This window comes from Poeciliopsis prolifica, unplaced genomic scaffold (genome assembly GCF_027474105.1).
Source record: "Poeciliopsis prolifica strain line A6 unplaced genomic scaffold, Auburn_PproV2 SCAFFOLD014, whole genome shotgun sequence".
Taxonomy (NCBI): Eukaryota; Metazoa; Chordata; class Actinopteri; order Cyprinodontiformes; family Poeciliidae; genus Poeciliopsis; species Poeciliopsis prolifica.
In genome coordinates this window covers 7,853,311-7,862,543 of record NW_026562389.1, presented here as the reverse complement: position 1 = coordinate 7,862,543, position 9,233 = coordinate 7,853,311, and the positions used below count along the sequence as shown (strand labels likewise).

Below are 9,233 nucleotides of genomic sequence, written 5' to 3'. Positions count from 1 at the left end.
CCAGATATTTATTTCCCACTTTTATTTAAAATTATGTTTTTGAAATTAGGGGAAAATAAATCATTTCAGTAATAATTAAAAATAGTGTTTTGTGTTCTTTTACAACAGTAGTGGTTTATTATGTACAGTTTCAGTAGTAGAAACAATAAAATATTGTGTTCTGATTGTTGAGGAGGACTGGTCCTGTTGTCCAAATGCTCAGCACAGTAGATCACCAGTAACATACTTCATCTTGTGTATAAACCTTTTGTTTCAAGGTAAAAATCTATAATGTTGCACATTAGCAATTTCCAAAGCAACAGTGTTAGGTCATAGTAAATATAACTAAATGCAATAAAACTAAGAAAAGTCTGAGGAGGTTTAAAATATCTAAACTGCTTTACATGTTAACACATAGCAATAAAAAGGCTTTCTGTCATCAAACCTCAAGTTCAATTGAGTTTTGAGAGTCTTACTCATTTTTTTATATTGAAAACATGTTAGTGCTTAAAAAAGCGTTTCGCTTTTTCCCCTTGGTTCTGCTAAAAACAGCAACATAAAGAGTTTCTTAGACCAACAATTCCCTCAGGTGGGTTATTTTCCACAACGCAGATTAGCAGTGTTCATATCCAGAAAGCGAACATGCATCCTGGACTCCATTTCAAGGTCTTTTAGAATCTGTGGACAAGAAAAATGCTGTTATGAAGTCACAAACGTATTTGTATATTTAACAAAGCGAGAAAAAAAGTGCTAACCAGTTCAAAATGTTCAAATGTAATTCCTTCGTAGAAGTCATCCGGGCCCTAGAGAAACAGAAATCTGTCATTTTATTGGTCCAACAGTGAGGATGGAATATCAGCGGCGTGGTTTTGGTGACTTCTCTTACCATGTTGGGCACATTTGTGCTCGCTACCTCCAGCATGGCAGCATCTGCTATCGCCGTAGCACCCTCCTGCCCAATGGTCCCACTTTCCGAAAGAAGGTCCTCGACAGCCTTGGATTTAAACAGAAAATGAAGAAAATTATAGAAGAGGACAATGGTAACTGGAAAAAGAAATTAAACATAATTCTTTTATTCTCTGAATTCTGACTCTTCTTGAAATGTTTTTTGGACAGAATATTTAAGAGATATTTCTGTCATAATATGAACTATCTGGTTTTCTCTCTCCTGGAAAATGCAACTCATCCAGCATTTTTGTTTTCTTTCCCAAAGCCATTAATTGAGGGAAATCTGCTTTTAACTTTGCATGCTGTCTTTCAACACTCTATAAATGTCTTTCTAGGTTTACCTAAATTTAAAGAAAAAAAGTCTTCCTTTCTATTATTTCTATAAAGTATTGTGAAATTGCTCACTAAGTGACCAATCCTCAATGGTAGATTCTTTTAACCTCCTCTGTTGGGACTAATTGTACACTACTTTTGACAATGAGAGTGTGCACACACTGATTCATCTTATAGCTGCTATAGCAAGACAACCTGGAGCAAGTCATTATATCCACAAAAATGTAACCTTGGCAAAATGATCTGTTAGAAAATATGTAATTGAATTGACTTCCAGTGCACTGTGCATGCTTTAGTGTTTCCTTTCATCATATTTGACCTCAATCTAGTTCAGATGCATTAAAAATTATTATGACAAAGAAAAATATGTCATGCGTCAAATGGGACAGAAATCAAATTTTCTTAACTTAAGAGCTTTGGACTCAAGGTCACCTTTTGTTTGAGGAAACTGTCATTTTACTGACAAGAGTTAGCTTAGCTTTAATTGAATTAATTTCCAATTTGGAGATGTTTTACTTGCAGATCTGCATTCGGCCATCTTTATTCTAAGTAAAGCTGAGTGTCCATAATGGGTATCTGGTACATGCAACCATATTTCAAAACAAGGATTAATGTAATCTGTTAAATAAAGCACATAATGAGCACCTACCTTTCTGTACTCCGCCAGCGTAATTTTGCCATCACCGTCGGTGTCATGCATGTTGAAAAGGACTGGAAAAACAAAACAAAACAATTAGATTTTTGAGAAAATTTCCACCCACAAATTATGGGATTGTGCCAGAGGAAGTTGCGATTACAGGGCCTGTCATGGTGATTCAGGAATAAGATAATGAAGCAGATCCTTCAAGCCGTAACAGGATTACGACTGACACAGCAATGCCCAGAAAACCTTTTTGTTCTCCAAGTTACAGCAGCTTAATTGCTCAAATAGTTCTTTCACATATCAGACATTTGGATCCTTTTAAAGATAGAGATGTAAATTGTTTGATTCAGATGGATGGAAATAAAACTTCTGCTCCAATAAAAAACAAAATGCATAGTTGATATGATTGATAAACAGGTATTTAATCTGTTTAGACTAAACAAAGATGTATTTTTACTTGGGAGAAAAACAATTGGACTCTTCAGACATCAGAAAGTTCATTGCTTTCGAGTTCTTATCTTTACACTTCTATCTTCTGGTTGAAACAGGAGTATAGAGCAGGGTCTGTAATCCTCTTGTCAAATATTGAGTTCAATTCTCAAGTTTGAGGAAAGACGTTCTTTGTACAAACTAGGAAACTCTGGTCTAAACATATGTTTGCCAATAAACAGGTCTTTAGTTCTTGCTATACTTACAGGAAGGAATACTTTTATTTTTTTCAGGTAGTTACTTTGTTTTTGTCATTTTCTCATCACACCAACTTTTAAAGACATATTATCTTAAATAATATTGGTTTTGGTAGGTAGAGTGCCTTGCAAAATGTTTATCTATATACTTGAACCTTTTCACATTTTGCCACCTTATCCTGTAAGTATCAACTGCTATGAGAATTTATCTGATGAAATTAGTTTGTAAATGGAAGGAAAAGGTTGCAAAAACTCTTGTTTTTATGTTTCAGGTTGTTGTCCTGTTGCCAGGTGAACAGCCATCCCAGTCTCAAAACCTTCACAGCCTTTAACAGGATTTTTTCCAGGGCCATCAGCTCCTGAGGTCTATCCCTCATTCATCAACTGTGGCAAATGTGACAAACTCATCCAGACAAATGTGGCCACATTATGATGTTGCAACCATGATGCTTTACTGAGGGCATGGTGCGTACAAGGTGATGTAAAGTTGGTTTTCTACCCAATGTTTTACATAATGCTTTCTTTCAACAATGGAGTGCACAAAATTGATAAATATCCTCAAAACAGCTCATGTAGAAATGATTCTACATGAGCTGTGGATCTCTGCAACTCCCCAAAGTTGCCTGGTTCTGTGTATAAGTCCTTCACCAGGCTGACAGCTTCGATGAATGAATGAAATTGATCAGGGATTTTTTTTAAAATCCCTGATCAATTTCCATCTATCTCACAACTATGCGATTTCTCAAACACAAACAGCTTCACAGAGTGCAACAGGAAGTGACGCAATGCGTCTTAGTCACAGCCACTAACTGATACCCAAAAGGAGCTTCTTCTTACTGGTTGGAAAGAGCTGAAGGCAGCTGACTGCTACTTAGGAACTTCTTAAGTGGAGATAAATAATTAAATGCTAGAAATACAGACAAGTTGTAAATGTCTCCTTTGTGTACAATTTCTGGATATTTTTCCTTTCCGCACTGAGAGAAGATAAAAGAAAAACATTAAATGAGCACTTTAAATTTTCTTTCTTGCAACATGTTCATGACAAATTAAATAATAAAACATCATTCCCAATATTTTCCAATGGAATGTCTTGTGACTTATCACCAAAAAGTGAACATTGCTTTGCATTTTGCTGAAGTAAGAATCTGATACATGATTTCATCATTTTACTCTTAGAGATGTTCATGTCTGTGGTGCATATGTAAAAAAAAAAAAGATGTAGACATTCAGGAAGAGCTGCAAGTCAGAATGCAAAAGCATGCAGGGTTTCCTCTTCTCACTGAGATTAAACTGCAAGTTCAATCTGGAACACAACAGACTGAGGTGAAGCATAATTAAGTACAGACTCCTCAGAAAATAAGCTGAAATATTACTACCAATATTTTTTTGATAGTTTTTTTTTAATAAACCAGATATTGCTATTTATTGATGTGTCTCGAGCAACAAATCTTGGGTTGCAGAATCAGTGTAAGTGTGACTATGTCACTGCATAGACACAAAAACTGTAATTGACAAATAGTCTTTCACTGTATAGCAGTTTGCTTTAAATGGGAAAAATAGCTCAAGCAGCAAAAAGGGCAATTCCAACCAGTCTGTCAGTTTTCAGACATCCCAATGAATCTATTTTGTTTTCCATTGTCTAAAATGTTAAATAGGAAATGCACAATATTATCGCAGGATATTAGACGTAAAAATATAAAACAATTTAAAGGGGAAAAGATAGGTGGAAAAACGTATCTTGAAAGAGATAAATATATAGTTAACTGAAAATAATCACCAACTGTTTGCCTCCAGGTCATGCATTTCTTTGTGACATTTAGATTTGTGAGTTTGCTGTGGCCACATTCCCCCGATGAGCCAGAAATATCTTTGAGCTGCTTAGTGGCAACAGCTGACATGCTGTTAAAAATCCTCTGCTCATTCACACACTTACATGTGTGGTGTTGTACTTTTGGCCTGGTATTCTGAGCAGGCCAAGTTGTGTTGCAGTAAAATAGTTTTACTCACAGCGAACCTTCTGTTTTCTCATTGCCAGCCTCTCTTCCTCTGATGTTTTAATACTTGGAGGACGGAAGTGGGACATGACCATAAGGAACTCCTCAAAGCCGATTTCCTCATATGATCCCGACACATTATTATGCTGGTTCCTGTATTTCAATCAAAAGCATTGAAAATCACCTAATTATTATTGATAAATGTAAAACAAATTAAATCTGTAAACTACCTCACTACTGCATTAACTAGTTGAAGTAACATTTTACCCACATGATAGCCTCCACATGACTTGTGTTTTAGAGAACAGAAACCACATGATTATACCACAAACCAATGCAGACAACAGTCCAGGACTTTTAATTCAGATTTCTTGAAAGACAACCTATAAAACATATTGCTGTTTATAAATCAGTCATTTTCTAATTCAATATTAATTAGAAATCATTAATATTGACTTAGACAAATTCACTATTAACCCTAATATTCTATTTAAAATGGATTCTATTTATCCAAACTAATGTAGTGCAATTAAAATTTCTACATGTGGATCAGTGAATGGTACTGCTTTAAAAAACATCACCTTGACAATTATCTTTGTTGAAAAATTATAACATTATTTAAATTAAAAAGCCATTAGTAACAAAAGGACCACATGGGATACGGTGTTGTTTGACTCTACCCACCTTTTGTCAAAGAACGCCTCGATAATTTCCGTTTTGATGGGGTTACTGGCGAGAGCTGGAATTTTCTCCAGGTGTTCTTTTCTGCAATGAAGCAAGAAAGTACATTACTACAAAACAGGACATCATAGGACTGATTTTAAGTCAATTTTATCAAATGTAGCTTGGATTTCTTTCATTCTGGTATTGACAGAACTTAATTTTCATTCATTAATGAGCACCATATATAATTTTCAATGCAGTGCTATTCCCACTATCTATAAACTATACGGTCTTTACTGCAGTGATGACAATGACACCTTAAATATTTCTGATGTAATTAACATAAATAAAGATTTTTTAATTAACTTTTCAAACTGGTATGATTATCTCAGGACTTTTAATTCAGATTTCTTGAATTTATTTTTCTCTGGGAAATAAACATGGCATTTGTCTTAGCGAATATTCAAAATGGGAAAGACTAGAACATATTTACATGAGTCAGATGTGTTTTGCTCTTCATAAATCAGGTAATTGCTACTAGAAAATTGCTACCCTCATATGCTTGTATTTGCTAGAAAGCCTAAAACAAGTGGAACAATAACAAACAAGGGCCCACAGTGCCACAACACCGAGGACAAAGAAGGGAAGACAAATCTGCAGACCTCACTGTTAGGTCATTGTAGCAAATAGTGGCATGTTTGACTCACTAAATCTTCAAAACAACGATTAGATGAGATCAACCTGCTGGTGTCAGGCTGAGGTAGTTATCTCCAACAAAACTGGGTGCCTTTGGCAGAACTGACTGTCCACAGGACTGTCGATTTTCACCAATTAAACATAAAAACACTTTGTTTTACTTTTGTGAAGCAATAAAACAGGAATGTTGTTTCCTGTTTGTTCAGCTGGAAGACTCCCACAAAAGAATAATACTGATGTTATCATGTTCTACTCCTTGTCATCAGTTTAAGCGTGTTTGCTGTAAGAAGAAGAGAATCATGTCTTTGGAAACATAATTCATATAAAGTTCTAGTTTTCAATTTACTTTTTTTCAAACAAGCAAATAGGATTTCTGTTGCTCTGATGGTATTATTCTCAACTACTGTAAAGCTCTGAGTTCGTTTTGCATAAAAACTGTTACTGGTGTGATAGTTATCAGCAAACGTGTGTGTGGGACAAAAACTTCTTGTTTGAATTTAAATAATTGTAATATTAACAACATTCATAATTTATTTTCCAAACAGTAAGACATGCTGCAAACAATTTTTTTGTGTATGTCTAGGTTTTAAGAAATTGACACACAGATATGTGGACCAGTCTGTCTGCCGAGTGTGGATTCAAGCAAATATTAATGGGGAACTATCTGTAGAACAGACGGAACAGACATTTCCTGTCCTATTATCACAAACGTAAGCATGTGGGGTTTTCTTAAGGCCATTGGGACTTGAACTTAGGGTAACACTTTATTTGATGGGTTGTGAATAAAACTGTTATGACACAGTCATAAATATGACCTGTCATGAACACAAGTAAGTCTTCATGAATATTTATGACTGTTGTCAAAATGTCATTCGGTAAATTATGACACTTTTAATACAAAGTTGACATTATTCAAAATGTCTATGACAACTTGACATTAACTTAGAAATCATGATCTGACATAAATTTGTTATAAAAGTATTACTGATTAAACTTTGCTTTAAAACATAAAGCTTCATAATTTTTAAAGTTTAATCAGTAATACTTTTCACAACCTTATTCACAACCCATCAAATAAAGTGACCGAACTTAGATTGTGTGGTTTTATCAGACTAAAATTAATATTTTGGTAATAAACGCGTTTATGTTTGGTGTGAAACAGATGATACTCATGAACAATCACCTCATACCCACTGCCAAGTGATTCTATGGGCTTCTTTTTTCAAGTGGGGAACCTTATCAGAGTGCATTGCATCAAAAAGTCTAGAACTTTCAAAATAATAATCCAGTGGCTGCTACCAAGCAGTAAATTAGATAAATTGATGTATTTATCTATTGGACAATGTTATGCTTTCAACATTAAGCTTTTTTTTATCAGGCAAATAAGTATGGAGGGACTGTATGAGTTTACATTACCTTAGTGTTTTTTCATTTCCACTCAGCTGCTGAAATCGCATGTGCAGGTTTTTAATCTGCTCGGTTGAAACTGAACAAACAAAGACATTTATCATTGACACATAAGCCAATATTCTCCCCCAGTTACTCTCAGTTCAAGGAATCCTGGAGCTAAACATGGATTAAAATCTTGATAAACAAGAGTACATTTGCACCATCCATCCTGATGCACTTTTTTACTGCCTGAAACACTTTAATTGATCAGATCCTGCTGGCAAAGTAAACAAACCATCCTTAGTAACTGCATCTAAAATGATTCTCAGAATCATTAACTCCATTGGAAGGTTTTATCAGTGTATTCTCTGTCAAATAAAGTCATCAGCTGTTTCCGCTCAGAGTGTGGAGGTAAGTTATGTGTATAACCTCACACAGAGACCAAAGTAGACTGTTGTTCTGGATAGGTGGAGTCACAACTCAACACAGCAAGATCAACTTGCACAATAAAACACAAACAAACAGGCTGAACAACAATTCTGCGCTCTGAGATCAGTACCTGTCAGTGCAGTTGAAATTCCATTGCTTACAAAATAAAGAGGTTCCTAAGTCTGGAACTACGTCAAAAAGAAACAAGACTAAAGCTGTAATCCTTATGGTAATAAAGGCAATAAACAGTCCAAAGTCTCCATCAGATAGTATCAATAAAGTTGGACTCAGTCAAGGATGCGCTCAAAGTGCATGTCTGCACATGTGAAGGTATCCCACTAATGTCATGCACTTCCAGTACTACTGGATATCCTCAGTTTCTGCTGGGTTTCATTTTTGAATGTGCAACATGTAATGGTTTAGGCTGGGGAAACAGACTCATCTGAATACAAAGAAGCAAGAAAGTTTAACTAGAAACATAAAGAAGCAAACAGCAAGCTGCGGTTTGTTCAGCTAAAGCAGAGTGTTGAAATACAGCAGCGTGTCATTATTATAAGTTGGTGTGAGAGATGCAGTGGCTTTAAAACTAAATGAATGCGAAAGCTTCTTCAAGTTTAACTTTAACATCGAGACATGCTGTTACATTTCTGAATATGGTCGAAAACGCAACATGGAGAATTAAAAAGCATTTCTTGTCTCTCTCACACCAGAGTATTTATCACAGTGGCGTTGTCAAACTATAACCACCAAAATAAACACGTCTTGTTTTTCTTATACTTACATCCAGTTTTTCCCACCATGCTCTCGTATTGGTACTCGGAGTGTGTTTGCGCGGCTCCCATCTCTCCGGCTGGCTGCGCGGTGCGTCGAGGCGCCCGGTCTGCTTGGACTGGTTAAAACTTTTACTCACTGTTGCAACTTTATCTTGCTTCAGTGGGCAGAACATTGCTGGTGCGTTCTGCTGCCTCCATGTGGAGAGTTTTAGCATTTTCCGAAAAGAAATAAACAACTTACGGCTTACATATCAATTCTTACATAGCATACGCATAATAAAGATCGGCAAACATCCACCTAACAAGTGTTGCTCTCTCAATCTGAACACTTACTGCTTTATGTCAGTTAGATAACCAAGATTATTTGGTTGGAATGCATTTCCTCCTACAGAAAGACACCCCCTGCCCGCATGATACTGCCACTACTGTACTTTAAAGTTGAAATAGAGCATGCTTTCTCTGGGGGTATATATAATCGCTCCCAGCTGGTATTCGTGGTATTTTTTTTTCTTTTCTTTTCTTAATGTCACATAAAGGTCGGGGCGCTCAAGTCCAGTTACAATAGTTGAGAGCTATCATCCTGCAGCTTTCAAATACATTTCTGCTCCAACACATCTGAATCAAATGAATGAAATTCATACATTGTGAAAATGACAAGTTTGCAAAGCAGGTCATTTCTACATTAAGACATTTATTAAGG

General features: G+C 35.7%; 1 protein-coding gene across 1 annotated transcript; it reads right to left on the bottom strand.

Annotated features, from left to right (window-relative positions):
* Positions 1-7: 7 nt before the first annotated feature.
* On the bottom strand, positions 8-8,812 carry tesca (tescalcin a). Its single transcript, XM_055039256.1, has 8 exons — positions 8,542-8,812; positions 7,359-7,428; positions 5,268-5,348; positions 4,597-4,736; positions 1,910-1,971; positions 866-973; positions 735-782; positions 8-657 (listed from the first exon to the last, which is right to left on the bottom strand). The coding sequence occupies exons 1-8, from the start codon at positions 8,600-8,602 to the stop codon at positions 574-576; spliced, it is 654 nt and encodes a 217-aa protein (XP_054895231.1). The 5' UTR covers positions 8,603-8,812; the 3' UTR covers positions 8-573.
* Positions 8,813-9,233: the final 421 nt, after the last annotated feature.

What these genes read in the sequence shown, in the direction of transcription:
- tesca (XM_055039256.1), bottom strand. Translation starts at nt 8,602, where the DNA reads ATGGGAGCCGCGCAAACACACTCCGAGTACCAATACGAGAGCATGGTG. An exon ending in GAGGCGTTCTTTGACAAAAG is followed by an intron (nt 4,737 to 5,267) that starts GTGGGTAGAGTC and finishes ATTGAAATACAG; the next exon opens with GAACCAGCATAATAATGTGT. An exon ending in GAGAAAACAGAAGGTTCGCT is followed by an intron (nt 1,972 to 4,596) that starts GTGAGTAAAACT and finishes TTGTTTTTCCAG; the next exon opens with TCCTTTTCAACATGCATGAC.